The sequence below is a fragment of the Artibeus jamaicensis genome, unplaced genomic scaffold, assembly GCF_021234435.1.
Source record: "Artibeus jamaicensis isolate MK-2021 breed Jamaican fruit bat unplaced genomic scaffold, CSHL_Jam_final contig_482, whole genome shotgun sequence".
Taxonomy (NCBI): domain Eukaryota; kingdom Metazoa; phylum Chordata; class Mammalia; order Chiroptera; family Phyllostomidae; genus Artibeus; species Artibeus jamaicensis.
The window spans coordinates 10,477,966-10,492,938 of NW_026521857.1; the positions used below are offsets into that span (position 1 = coordinate 10,477,966).

Below are 14,973 nucleotides of genomic sequence, written 5' to 3' on the forward strand. Positions count from 1 at the left end.
GAAATATCAGCTCTTCCCGGGTCTCAGGCCTCCTGAGGTCTGGAGCGGAACCACACCATGGGCTCTCCAGCTTGCTGATGACAAATTCGGGGATTTGTCTCCACAGCTGCGATCTCTCTGTGGCCCTGTTGGCTCTGTTCTCTGGAGAACCTGGACTAATACACTATCCCATGACATTAGAACTATAGCCCGTATGTGAACATCACACTTTTCAGGAGTCTAGAGAGTTGACAGTTATCCCATCCCCAACAATGGATGAAAAGAAATTTCCAAGCAGAAGCAATGGCAAAAAAGCCAATATATACTAACAAAGCAAATTATTGAAGGCTAAACATGGTTGGTATGCCTACTGACCATAAGTAAAGAAATGTTGAAGCAATTGCAGAAAGTGGAGAGAAATGGGACCAGGAAGAAGGAAAAAGAAAAAAAAGAGTGGAGACAAAAGAGCTAGCCAGGAAAGGCCACAGACTGCAGAAGTGACAGAGATGAAATATAGCAGTGCTCAATCTGCGGGCCTCCTGAGGGGAGAAAGAATTTCGGGGAAACCTGGGGAACGGAGAAGCACAACTTGCAACTTGAGCAAATAAGATGTCTGGAGCTGATGATGTCTAGTTAACTTACATCCACCCCGGGCATTGATGAATATTTTGATTAAACTTATAATGAATATTTGGAGTTATTAAGATAACATTCTTGGGTGGATTTTTATTTTGGCATCTATAACATAGTACTGTCATTAATACTACTCCATTCTCTATTTCTATGTTACAAACCACCCAAAATATAGTGATTTAAAACAATGATGCATTGTCCTCACAATTCTGCAGGCTGTCAGTCTGAGAGACTTTTCTGCTGGATTCATCTGGGATCAATCATATGGCTGTAGCCATCTGACACCCCTACTCAAGGGCAAAACAGCCTCAGTCACATGGCTGGGACCCTAACATTGGCAAGGCATCTTGGCTCTCCCCATGAAGCCTTTCATCCTCCAGTAAGACTGGCTTTTTCCCAACACCATGTTCTCAAGGTTTCAGGTGAATAAACCTCAATATGTGGTAGATATCAAGCCTAGGCTTCTGTCATGCTTGCTGATGTGCTTTTGGACAAAGCAAGTCATATGAACAAATCCAGAGTCAATGGGGGAGGGTCCACATCCAGGCAAGAATACCAGAAGGCTGATTTATCCTAAGAATCCACCACATCCACTGTGAACTTAAGAATTTGGAGTATCAGTAGCATTCCCATTACTGAGTACTTGCCTGGCAATCATAGTGCATAATTCACATCTGAGCAGCAGTACTCCCTAGTGGGAATTTTAAACATTTTAGACAATATTTTGGGTGTTCTAGTAAAATATAGACCGAGCATGCACTTTTGAAATGTATATTGTTTTATTATTAATTCTGTACCTTGTATTTCTCCTTTATATTGTAGTTTGAGTATTATGTTGATTTTTAAAAATACTAGGTGTGCCATAAGTTATATAACCCAGGAATTTTTCTCTCAGTATAGTAAGTAGCTACATTACAAAACATTTGTTACAACACGGCAGTGTTTCGGGCTTGATATTTGGGAAATTAATGAGCTAAGTTCAAGTGTTTAAGGGCAGTCTTCCGTTATTTGTGAACTATTCTAGCCCAGATGAAGTGTCACTAAACTACACTTTAAGTTGTTATTGTTATTTTGATCTGTGTGTTAAGAATGTGGGGCAGGAAGGGCAGAGGGGGTCATTCACGGTTCAGGAGGCAGTGAAAAATCACTAAACGTCCGTACCTTACTCCGCCAGACCCAACGCTTCTCCAGACCCCCAAACTCCTTCCGCCCCCCTCCATGGCACGGCCAATTTGCACACATTGTTTGAATTGTTAACTTAAACAATACACGCGGGATTTTTTCCCTAGCTTCAGCGTGTAACCGAACAGCACACTGTGCAATTCCTGTGCCCAGCAGCTGGAGGGTAAGAGAGGCTGCACTGGACACACAGTAGGAGCATTGTAAACGTTGACTGACCCAGCTCCTTACGGCGGCTGACCCGAAGCCACCCACTCTCCAGACGGTGTCCTTGTCTCTCTCCAGGTCCCACACCCCTGGCGAGAGCGGCCGTGAGCTCTCAGCAGACGGCGAGTCCCGGATGCCAGGTGTGCCGCACGGCCGGCGCGTCTGAGGCGCAGAGTTCTTTGGTCCCCGGTCCACCCCAGCCCTCCCCGCCCCTCCCAGGAGCTCTGCGCCACACGTGGTGTGGGCCGTGGAGGGATCCCGGGAGCGGAGGGCTGGGAGGACGGCGATCGGGATGCCCGCCCTGCGCCCGCCTCTTTTCTCCTCAGCTCCGCGTCACCTGGCAGTCCGTGCAACCTCTGAGTCCTCCCACCTCCTTCTTCGCAATCATGCGCCTTTCTTCCTCCCTCTCCCCCCATCCTCTCTTTCCTTATCTGACATTTTGCTCTGCTTCCCCTGCCCACTCCCCAGCGAGTTTTCCTCCCCGCAGACGCGCCATCCCAGCCCGCCCTCGCACACCCTCCAATTGTAGGTCAACTCGTGTGCAAACGTGGGCTTAGGTTTTCTCGTTTAAGGGCTTTTCCAGAAGTGAAATCGGGCTCATTCCCCACCGTGCTCCGACTGTAATCCCTTCTACTTGGCTGTTCAGTTGGGGGTGGGGATTGTGTGGGGTGTGCTCGCATCCACACCGCAGTTGGAATCCCGGGGATGGTTTCGGGACACCCCGGGGTGAGGTAGCTATAGCCACATGCAGACGCTTGCAGAAAGGCAGAGACGCGAATACTTGGGGGCACTGAGAGCCGAACCCCTACACGAAGCTTAGCTCCAAAGAACCACGCCTGGGGCGCAGGCGCTACCAGTTATTTACCTGCCGTAAGCTCCCTCTTTCAGGCCGAAACGAGGGTCGAATCACTTGGAGCACTGATACTCCCCTTGGCAAGGGCCCCTGGCACCTTAGGGCGCCTCCACGACTCTCGCGGACCCTGATATTTCCCGCCCCACCTTGCCTTTCCCGCGCGAGTGTGGGGCGAGGGAGGGCTTACCCTGATGAAGCTCCTGGGGAGGGGACGCTTGAGGATGAGGGTGACACGAATTGTCGATTTCCCTCCCCCCATGGCTTTTTTTCTGCCCTCGCTGGACGTGCACACACGCCCCACTCTGCCCTCCGGAAATAGCCCCAGGCAGCCGCACTCTCAGTGGGGCCTCAGCCTTAGGGGAGCTGGGGGAGGGTGCCCAGCTGGGGTCCAAATGTCGAAAGGTGGACGGAACGCAGGGGCCCAGACGCGCAGCGCTCGGAGCGCATGTAGGCGTCCAGAGCGCAGGCTGTGGGCACAGAGAGAGAAAGGGACCAAGTGGCTGGCAGTTCCAGTCAGTGACGGAACTGGGCTCCATAGCTCAGAGCTAAACTGGTTCTCGGGGTGGGGTGGGGGGGATGGAGGAGCCCAGCGCCCCGGGAATGACGCCCCCACCCCCGCACCCCCCCCCCGCCAGCTAGCCGTGGTCAGTTGCAAGCTCAAAGGGGGGATAAGAGCTCGAGACGGCCCGGGGGTGTCTTCCCTCGGGCTGCTGTGTGGGCGTGCATGTGTGTGTCTTCAGCTCCTTCCACGGTTGTAAAGCCTAAACGGAAGACGCGTGTTAAAGTCTGCGGACAGGATCGCTTGAAACATGTTTACAGTAGGAACGACTTTCCTCCAAAAAGCACAGCCTGAGTCGACTCCAATTTTTTTCCTCCGTATAACAAATCGAAAGGCGAGCGGAGGCCTTCGAGGCAGGACCAGGATGAACACCGTTAATCCTGCCGAACCCTCTCCGAGCTCCGGGCAGAAGGAGCGGGGCCTGCGCCACAGGGTCACTGCGCTCGCCCAGGCGTCCTGGCCCAGGGAACCATGTTTTCAGGAGGAGTGGCCTTTGCTTGTCCTGAAGTAATTGCACGCTGCTTCTCTGCACCGCTCTCAGAAACGGAAATCTGCCGGCAGAGAAAACGTGTTCTAACTCTGCAATATACAGAGGCGGTAATTGACCATCCCCGGGGTTCAGTCACTAGATCCAAACGGGAGCTGCCCTGGTTTCCCCAGTCTCGGGAAGCTTCTGACAAGTGAACAGGAGGCAGAGATCGGTTGATCTAAACTTTGATTTATGAAAGAAAAAAATTCATCAAAATTCACCGACACACCCTATTATCCGCTGGTTATTTAAAATACTACTAAAGAAGATAGGATACTAGAGGATGATGAGAGTTCGGGAGCGGAGGAAGGAGAAAAAGAAGTCTGTCTGATCCCCCATGTTTTCCCACGTCTCCTCCACGTTGCAGGGAGGCTCAGCGCTGCCACCTGGCGGCGGCTTCTTCCCAGGTTGGGAGCTGGACGGCCACAGAGCAAACTCTGGCTCCCCCTGGGTGTGCCTGGACTGGGCCTTTTGAAATGGAGCAGAAGCTCCAATTCATGCTTCTAATCTACACAGCTCAGACAAACACTCGTTTTCAGAAAATTGAGAGGAAAAAAAAATGAGTTGGCATTGGTATGAAGTGCTTATTTAAACTTATCAGGTGCTAGTGGTTGGTTAGAAGGGTAGAGAAAAAAGTAAAAAATATTAGAATGTGGGGTTCTTCTTAGTTTATTCTAAGAGTAAAAATATATCATGGATTTAATTTTACTCTAAAATGCTATTTTGATATTATGTAAAGAAGAAATACTTCCATCTTACTTTTATTGTTTTCCAATGCAACCCACCAAAAGGAAGTCCAGTTTAAATATACTTCCTCAGCCCAAAAGGATGAAGTGTAAGTTATGTTTGAGAAATCAGCCTCAAATGGAGGGTTCTTTTCCAGAAAATTTTGAACAGAAAAGCCTGGGGCCTTTCAGTTGACAAAGGCCAATGACATCAAATTTCTCAGGGCTTCTTCCCTGTCTGCTAAAGTAACAGAGGTTTTTTTTTTTCCTTCTTTATTTTTATTTGAACTGAATACTCGTCAGGTCAGCCTAGCTCTTACAATCATAGTTTCTATAACCAAGACAAGGCAAAACCTTGCAAACCAGTGCAAATCCAGATTTGTTAAACTAATTTCCCTTCAGTTTTTTTCCCTCTCTATGCTATAGGAATATATTGAGCAGTGGGATAGAATCTTATTTCCATTTATACCCTATACAATTTTATGGATGTGAGATTTTATGTTGCATAGGTGTGTAAGAGCAGAAGAAATAAATTAGCAGATCTCAAATAGAATTCCATTATTTAATAGAAAATAAAATATTTTGATTAATTCAAAATTTGAAGTGTCTAACATCACTGCTGACAAAGACAATTAGTCTGTTATTCTAAAACAGAAAAGATTTTTGCAGAATTATCTTGGGTTTACTGTTAAAATGACTTAAAGAATTGCTTTATTAAGAATTACTTCCTGTACTGCAAAGCCAGCAGAGGGAACACTGAGTACTGATTTAGTAGGGGCCACCAAATAACTAGTATTTGAAGAAAAAAATGTCAGTAATGGAGAACTGGTTATAAAGTACATAAAGTTAAGTAATGAGAACACAGAAATCTTTCTCATCATTTGCTATTCAGAGGCCTAACACATTCCAGCATGCATATACTTACTCAGTAGGTGAGAAAGACAATTTTAATAAAAGGCTGTATGTCACATGCTTTCTTACATTTTAAAACAACTACTAACATAAGAACAAACCTACTTCAGAAGTCTAAGCATTCATATATACTATGATAATCTTATAAAGTCAATGGAAATTAGTAATACTATATTTCTTCAATCCTAAGAACTTTTTCATTTTCAACATCTCTGAAATAGGGCTATGTCCTACAACTGGGGGATGCCATGGTTTAATCAGCAGTTTTTCTTCCTTAGTGGCATGTAACAATGGTGTTCCTTAAAATCTGTTGGATTTGTTGCAACACAGAAAATACATTGAACAGTAGAAATAGCCCAGTGGCTATTTTTTTTGGTACATACTTTTTAAAAACATGTGTGCTTTAAGCATAAACAAAATTACTATGACTGCTTTAACTTTCACTTTTCATATTCAGTAGTAGAGCATAAATGTCTTTAGAAATATAATCAACTCACTCACCTTAACTGAATTGTTGCAAAATAGCTACACTCCCAAATAACTTTTTGGTACAAATTTTAAAATAAATATAGTATTTATAATTGTTCACTTTAGTTACAATATTGATTTTACAAAAACAAACTTCTTAATTTTAATGTCAGATTGGTAATATTTAGGGCTGTGCTTTGGGTGTGCATACCAAAAAAATAATAAAAATGTATGATATCACACCCAACTTTGTTATACGCCAAAAAAAGTGCCTGTGATGTTTTTGTTTGTTTTTAAGATTTGTTTCCCTTTCTAAAAGAAATCAGCATATAACTTGGGTAGCTAATGGTCAAATATTTTTTGCTTTTACCCACAAAAACATTCTTGCTTGTGGTTAATCCTTAGAGATCCACTCAGATGTCTCCAAAGGGTGTTCTTTCCAGTAAAATTCTAAATCTGACAACCTGGGCCTCTTGCCAGCCTACATACTTTAAAAGTTTGACAAGATAAATAGAAATCTGCTGCCTAGCACTAGTTTGATCTGAATCGAAAGCTGACTTAATTATGTTAGGTTGGCCCTCCTTAACCACCTACCACTGGCCTACAGAAAAACAGTTTACTATTATGGTATTAGGAAAGACCAATTTTTTACTAGAATTCTAATTTTCACACCTTGGAACAAAGGTAATTTTTTGCAGTCCCATCAACATGTGTCCTAAGTAGGTACCTTTTCTTTGCCACATTATTCACAATGGTCTTCACAGAATTCCTTTCTTTTAAAATCATTGGAACTATACAGTTGCCACTATTGTCCTCGGGTGGTTCACATCCACAATGTGATTATTTTTTTCACATCAGTGGCCATCTTTAATTCTAGTCTCTTGAACAATAGGATGCTTCTACTTGGAGTGTCTCAAGCACTTGAATTATCAAGGGAAGGATAACAGCATCCACTGAGGGTTTACTATATATCAAAGTCATTGAACCCTTACAACAACCCCATATAAAGTAGCTCCTAGTGTTCCTGAATCCGAGGAGGAAAACTGAGACTTGGTCACATCCCCAGGGTTACAAAACCAGTAAGAAGGACCAGGTCTAATATAAATCCAGAGGCTCCATTCTCTTCTGCTACTAGTTACCACCTTCTACAGTTTCTCTTTGCCTTGGCCTTTCAGTTCCATTTGTGGAGGGATATATAGAAATTAATACATACGTGAAAGGAGAAGGTTTTCAAGGGGACGGGGAAAAGGACAGAGTGTGAAGTAATCTTTCATTTTGATAATGTGGAAAACAGGTATTTAGAAAAGTACACAACTGATTCTCGTCCTTGACTCACCATTATTGTCCGACACAAAACTATGGAAATTCTCCCATTGAATTAATTATGGAACATTGCCTAACATGTTCCAACAGAGAGCTCCTCTGTTTGGGTTATCTAGGATTTATAGGGGAGTTTAAATCATTTTTAAAAACCCTGTTTGGTTAAGAAAGCAAGTAATTATTGCAAAATGTCCTCTTTTCTGCCTTCCACAAAAATTGCTCTGAAGGGATTTACACAATACATCAACATCTGTGCTGTACCTAGAGTTGTTAAAATAATTGTGATGACAGGTGTCTAGGTACCACTTTCTTAATGGTTTTCAATATCCATTGATTTATTGTTGTAGTTTTCCTTTCCCCTTTTTTATGTCGTTGGCTTTATGAAGGAACCAAGGAACAGATTTTGCACTAGAGACTGAGTCTTTATTCCAATGCTGAAAAGAACTAATACAAATAATCACTTGGCTTTTAAGCAGAAAGCTTCCATTTACAGTATTTCACCCTCCCCCCATAAGCCCCTTGTTACCTAACATAATGGTTAGAGTACATTTCCGTCTCTCCCCTTAATAATTTCATGCATTAACATCCTTTTCTCACGCGCGCACGAGAGAACGAGCGCGCGCGCGCACACACACACATACACACACACACACACACACACACACACAGCAAAAGGAAAAAAGAGGCAGCAGAAATCTCAGCTGTACTTCTAGCCCTTTTAAAAAGTTTGCTCTCTAAATTGGAATGAGGTCAGATTTGGAGCTTCTCATTGCACGCGGAGATTATTATTGCATCGGGTTCCAAGCCAATGGGAAGCTCGGGGGAGGGGCTTGGCACGAGGAAGCGTTAGTTACAGCGGCTGATTGGCTGCGGCCAAGACTGTGAAAGGATAAAGAAGCGCGAGGCGGAATTGGGGTCTGCTCTAAGCTGCAGCAAGAGAAACGGTGTGTGAGGGGAAGAGGCCGGTTTCGCTCCTGGGTCTCTAGTTCTTGCACGCTCTTTAAGAGTCTGCATTGGAGGAATTCTACCATTACCAGCTCCCTTCTTGCATAAGGGAGGCAGAAACATACATTTATTCATGCCAGTCTGTTGCATGAAGGCTTTTTGGCTTCCTACCTTGCAACAAAATAATTGCACAAACTCCTTAGTGCCGATTCCGCCCACAGAGAGTCTTGGAGCCAGAGTCTCTTTTGCTTTGCATTGTAAGAAAGGGACTAAGTGCTAGAGATGATGTCGCTTTCCTGAGCTCCTGAGAGCGCTCGTGAACTGGAATCAACTGCTTCAGGGGAAGGAAAAAAGAGAGAGAGAGACTTGCCTGGGAGGCGGCGAGAAACTTGCATTGGAAGCTCCAGCAACCAGCATTCAAGAAACTCCTCTCCACTTTAGCACAGTCTCCAGACTCAGCCAAGAGGCAGAGCAAACTGCGGCGCGGTGAGAGAAAGAAACAGGGAGGGAGAGACTCTCCCGTCTGGAAACTATAACTCCTCTGCTAGAGGCGCAGGACTCCTTCCCCTGATCTTTTGGAGACTTTCCTCTCGCCCACCTCCGCCCCGACCGGGAGTGGAGGGGTCCGCTCGGCCGCCGCGAGCGTCCTCCCGCTCGGCGTGCGCTCAGCCGGAGGAGCCGGGAGGGCCCGGCGATCGCGCCGCGGCCGCCGCGAGGCTGTGAGCGCGCGTGGGAGCCCGCCGAGCCGAGGCCATGGTGCAGCAAACTAACAACGCGGAGAACACGGAAGCGCTGTTGGCCGGCGAGAGCTCGGACTCGGGCGCCGGCCTCGAGCTGGGCATCGCCTCGTCCCCCACGCCCGGCTCCACCGCCTCCACGGGCGGCAAGGCCGACGACCCGAGCTGGTGCAAAACGCCGAGCGGGCACATTAAGCGGCCCATGAATGCCTTCATGGTGTGGTCGCAGATCGAGCGGCGCAAGATCATGGAGCAGTCGCCGGACATGCACAACGCTGAGATCTCCAAGCGGCTGGGCAAACGCTGGAAGCTGCTCAAAGACAGCGACAAGATCCCTTTCATTCGGGAGGCGGAGCGGCTGCGCCTCAAGCACATGGCTGACTACCCAGACTACAAGTATCGGCCCAGGAAGAAGGTGAAGTCCGGCAACACCAACGCCAGTTCGTCGGCCGCCGCCGCCTCCAAGCCCGGGGAAAAGGGCGACAAGGTCGGTGGCAGCAGCGGGGGCGGCCACGGGGGCGGCGGCGGGAGCAGCAACGCGGGGGGCGGAGGCGGCGGCGCGAGCGGCGGCGGCGCCAACTCCAAACCGGCGCAGAAAAAGAGCTGTGGCTCCAAGGTGGCGGGCGGCGGGGGTGGCAAGCCGCACGCCAAGCTCATCCTGACGGGCGGCGGCGGGAAAGCGGCAGCCACCTCCTCCTTCGCGTCGGAGCAGGCTGGAGCTGCCGCCCTGATGCCCCTGGGCGCCGCGGCCGCTGACCACCATTCGCTCTACAAGGCGCGGACTCCGGGCGCCGCAGCCTCCGCGGCTGCCTCGGCCCCCGCCACGCTCGCAGCCCCGGGCAAGCCCCCGGCGGAGAAGAAGGTGAAGCGCGTTTACTTGTTCGGCGGCCTGGGCGCCGCGGCGTCGCCCTCGGGCGTGGGCGCGGCCGCCGACCCTAGCGACCCCTTGGGCCTGTACGAAGAGGGGGGCTCCGGCTGCCCGCCCGACGGGCCGAGCCTGAGCGGCCGCAGCAGCGCCGCTTCGTCGCCGGCCGCGGGCCGCTCGCCCGCCGACCACCGCGGCTACGCCAGCCTGCGCGCCGCCTCGCCTGCGCCGTCCAGCGCACCCTCGCACGCGTCCTCCTCGGCCTCGTCCCACTCTTCTTCTGCCTCCTCCTCCGCCGGCTCCTCGGCCTCCGACGATGAGTTCGAGGATGACCTGCTCGACCTGAACCCCAGCTCAAACTTTGAGAGCATGTCCCTGGGCAGTTTCAGCTCGTCCTCGGCGCTGGACCGGGATCTGGACTTCTCCCTGGAGCCGGGTTCGGGCTCGCACTTCGAGTTCCCGGACTACTGCACGCCCGAGGTCAGCGAGATGATCTCTGGGGACTGGCTGGAGTCCAGCATCTCCAACCTGGTCTTCACCTACTAACGGCGCGCGCTGGAGAGGAGGGCCGGGGCGACAGAGGTAGAAAAAGTGGACAGAGAGAGTAGAAAGAAGAAAGGGGAAAAAATGGAAAAGGAAAAAAAAAAAAAGTAATGAGTGAGGTCGGCTTGCTTGCGTCGCGGTCGCTAAAGAGGAGTGCGCGGCGTTTGGGGACCCACGCTCCCATCCCCCATCCCCTCTGGGGACGCGGTGAAGCCGAGGGAGACGGGCGACCTTTTTATTGTTGTGGTTGATGTTGTTGTGATGGCAAAAAAAAAAAACAAAAAGCAAACAAAAAAAAAAGCTTCGAATGTCCTCCCCTTTGTGTGAAGAGACCCCCTCCTCCCCCAGGCTTCCGGACTGGTAGGCTCCCCAGCGAGAAGCTGAGTTGGGAATTTTCTGGAGACTGAAGGAATCTCGTCCCTCTCTTTTCGCCTCCTTAGTTGTTTTTATATTTTTGTTGTTGGGTTTCTTGGTCAAGAGAAGAGGGGGGTAGAAAATAATCCAGCGCGTCCCTGGGGGCTTTGTCCTCAGCACTCCCTTCCCCCCACCCTGAAGAAGACGCAAGGCTTGGAGAGGCGAGTTTGACCGATGGCAGATGTTTTGGGGCCGCGCAGGCTCCAGCGACGGGACTAGAGACTCCGTGCAGGCCAATGCCCGTCTTTTTTCCTCCTCTCCCCCCCCCCCCGCTTTTTTCCCCCTTTCTTTTTTTCCTAGCCCCTGCAGCCGGAGGAGATGCGGAGTGACCCGAGCTCGGAAATGACCTGAGAACCTGGTTGGAAGAAGCCACACCAGCGAGGGGGGTGGGGGAACAAGGACGCGGACTGGAAAGGGGCGAATAACAAACTGAGACGGATTTGCACGTTGGGGAGAAGGTGGCGGCGGCTCCGGTCTCCTGCCTTCCACGTGGATGAAATCAGCGAGGGAACCTCCCGGGCCTGCGGGAGGAAAGGCGACTGTTGGATGTGGTCTCGGGCAGTGGAGGGCGAGTGGTTTCGGGGGGAAAGAGGTTTTTTCTTCTCTTAATTGGAATCGTGATGGTGTTGGATTATTTCACTGGTGGGGTTACTATAGCATGTTCTCCTGTCTATCTTTTAAAGATTTCTGTATGAGACTGTTGAGCAGTTTTTAAAATAGTGTAGGATAATATAAAAAGCAGATAGATGGCGCTCTGTTTGATTCCTACAACAAAATTATCACCAGCTTTTTTTCATTCTTAACTCTTTAAAGGATTCAAACGCAACTCAAATCTGTGCTGGACTTTAAAAAACAATTCAGGACCAAATTTTTTCTCAGTGTGTATGTGTTTATTCCTTCTAAGTGTAAATGAGAAGACGTGTTTTTTTCCCTCACCGATGCTCCATCCTCGTATTTCTTTTCCTTGTAAATGTAATCAGATGCCATTTTATATGTGGACGTATTTATACTGGCCAAACATTTTTTTTCTTATTTTGTCTTTTTCTTTCTTTTGTACTTTTAGTTCTTCCTTCCTTCCTTTTTTCTTTCTTTTACTTTTCTTTTCTTTTTTTTTTTTTTTTTTGGTAGTTGTTGTTACCCACGCCATTTTACGTCTCCTTCACTGAAGGGCTAGAGTTTTAACTTTTAATTTTTTATATTTAAATGTAGACTTTTGACACTTTTAAAAAACAAAAAAAGACAAGAGAGATGAAAACGTTTGATTATTTTCTCAGTGTATTTTTGTAAAAAATATATAAAGGGGGTGTTAATCGGTGTAAATCGCTGTTTGGATTTCCTGATTTTATAATAGGGCGGCTGGTTAATATCTCAGTTTAAAAAAATCAGCCCCTAATTTCTCCATGTTTACACTTCAATCTGCAGGCTTCTTAAAGTGACAGTATCCCTTAATCTGCCACCAGTGTCCACCCGTCCACCCCAGTCTTATGAAGGGGAGGAGAATTAGCCAAACACTGTATGCTTTTAAGAAAAACACATTTTTTTAAACAAAATACTGTTCTGTCCAGAGGCTTTAAAACTGGTGCATTTACAGCAAAAAGGGATCCTGTAGCTTTAATTTGTAAACCACATCTTTTTTGCACTTTTTTTATAAGCAAAAACGTGCCGTTTAAACCACTGGATCTATCTAAATGCCGATTTGAGTTCGCGACACTATGTACTGCGTTTTTCATTCTTGTATTTGACTATTTAATCCTTTCTACTTGTCGCTAAATATAATTGTTTTAGTCTTATGGCATGATGATAGCATATGTGTTCAGGTTTATAGCTGTTGTGTTTAAAGATTGAAAAAAGTGGAAAACATCTTTGTACATTTAAGTCTGTATTATAATAAGCAAAAAGATTGTGTGTATGTATGTTTAATATAACATGACAGGCACTAGGACGTCTGCCTTTTAAGGCAGTTCCGTTAAGGGTTTTTGTTTTTAAACTTTTTTTTGCCATCCATCCTGTGCAATATGCCGTGTAGAATATTTGTCTTAAAATTAAGGCCACAAAAACAATGTTTGGGGGACAAAAAAAGAAAAATCATGCCAGCTAATCATGTCAAGTTCACTGCCTGTCAGATTGTTGATATATACCTTCTGTAAATAACTTTTTTTGAGAAGGAAATAAAATCAGCTGGAACTGAACCCTAAATCTTGACTTTTGTCATTATTATGCCCGATGCCTAAGATTAGGAGGAGCCTGTAGTGTGTAGCAACACCACCTGCCTTAGCTTTGAAAGGAGTTCTCAGAGAGGAGACTTAAATGCCACCTTATTGAGGAATACTAAGTTCCTCTCTACCAAATTTGGCAGGCCCTGACCCTGAGATGATGGCATCAGCTGAGTATGTGTCAACTCTATGTGCTTTCTAGGAATTTTCTAGGAGTTTACTACATTTTTCGAAAATGCTCTTTGTCTTGAAATTTTGAAGAGAGGAGGGGCAACATGGGCAGAATGGAGATGAAACTGGCTGGCTGATCATTTTTTTTAATTTTCATGTTCCTTAAAGCTGCTTTCTCCTTGACTTGCCCATAGTTACCATCCAACTGGCTACGGTTTTCCACAGATGAAGAACAAATAAGCCTGTTAAATTATTAATATGTTGTGGAGGAGAAAGTCATTACCAATCAAGAAATGTAAAAATTGTGTAAATTTTTTCCTTAAAAGCAGAGAGGTTCACATGGTACTAAAGTCTCCCGTTTTTGTGCCATGCCCAACGTGCTTATTAATGGAGTGAAACGCAGCAGTAAGGATGACCTGGGAGAAGCAGGCTCTCTGGGGGCTAGGAAAAAAGCTCCCCCCTCTGAATCTAGCACTCATTCGGCTAGTGGAGATTCACACTTCCTAGGGATCAGGCCTAGCAGTATTATTGAGACATGCCTTGGATTCCCTAAGGCCCACTAGTATTTGGGTTGGAAGCTGCAGCTTGCTAAGTGGCACTATTTCTTATTAATTTTGAGGGTTAACAACTGCCGTTCATAAAACCCATCTTCACTTTCCAAGTGTTAATTTAAAATGTGTGCTTCGTATTTCTTCCAGTTTTCCGGCCCTGGTGAGGAGGGGTTCATAAAAGAAGTATTTGGAAATAAACCTTTAGTCATCTGGGATTGCTTGTAGGTAAGGGAGAGCCTGTCCTGGAGTGCCCAGCTGCAAGAAGACACGTTTGGATCCTGCAATCCAAAACAAGCAATTTTCTTTTGTTCAACAAAAAGCAGTAATTCCCCCCTCCAAAATAATAGAATTGTGTTTCAATAAAATTTTTTCACCTTTTCAATAATAATCTTTCACCTAAAGATTGTTATTTGCTATTAGTTCCCAAATTTTTCATTTACATTTTTGCTCATACATTTAGCTTCAATGGCAGTTGTGTTCTGCAGTTGTAATATCTTTTTTTAAAAAAGACTTTAAAGAATTTGGTATGATGTCATTTCAAAAACCTTTGCAAAAGAAGGAAGAATTCTTCTATAAAGTGTTTAAATTTAATTTCGTCCATTTGTACTAATGATAGTTTGATTTTTGTTTTTTTTTTCAGATCCTAAGTATCAAAACTGAGATAAATAAGCTTATTTTTTAGGTATATTTTATTTTGTAAGATTCTCTTGTTTATTCTCCCTTGGCTTTCCATGTAAGGGCAGGTGAATTAAATATTTTAAGAATTTCGATAATGTTGCTTAAAAATAAAAGCTTAAATGTGTGTGTCTGTCCTAGGAGGGGACAGAGTAAAAGTAAGAAACAATTTTGTACTTTTCTGCCTCTGAATCAATTTACATTCGTAAGAGATACTCACATGTTAGGTGATACGAGGCATAATAAAGCTGAGAAACCAAACAGTTTAGTATGATTTTTTCCTTCAGATAATTTGATCAATAGAAAAGAATAAATTTCAGATTTTCTTTTTAAGAACTGTCACGCCATTTTTCTTTAAAAACATTGCTTCTGGCCCCACACTCCCTCAGAAATGTTAATCAGTAATGCTTAAGCAAGGTTTTTCCATTTCTAATTGAACACCTGTAAGTGCCAAGAAAAAAAATGAAGAGCATGTAAGCTGATGTGGGCTGAGTG

At 46.0% G+C, this 14,973-nt stretch overlaps 1 protein-coding gene and 1 long non-coding RNA gene across 4 annotated transcripts in view; one reads left to right on the forward strand and one right to left on the reverse strand.

Annotated features, from left to right (window-relative positions):
* Positions 1-3,254, reverse strand: part of LOC128627874 (uncharacterized) — a 55,890-nt gene extending 52,636 nt beyond the window's left edge. For 2 of the 3 annotated variants that reach the window (XR_008392163.1, XR_008392164.1), the window contains exon 1: positions 3,039-3,254. This is a non-coding gene — a long non-coding RNA (uncharacterized LOC128627874). Of the gene's footprint in view, positions 1-2,863; positions 2,943-3,038 lie in introns of those variants that run through there. The other variant, XR_008392165.1, reaches the window with a different exon arrangement.
* A 5,007-nt stretch (positions 3,255-8,261) lies between these two features.
* SOX4 (SRY-box transcription factor 4) lies at positions 8,262-13,057 on the forward strand. The gene has a single exon (XM_037131277.2). It carries the CDS (start codon positions 9,063-9,065, stop codon positions 10,455-10,457), a length of 1,395 nt encoding a protein of 464 aa, XP_036987172.1. The 5' UTR covers positions 8,262-9,062; the 3' UTR covers positions 10,458-13,057.
* Positions 13,058-14,973: the final 1,916 nt, after the last annotated feature.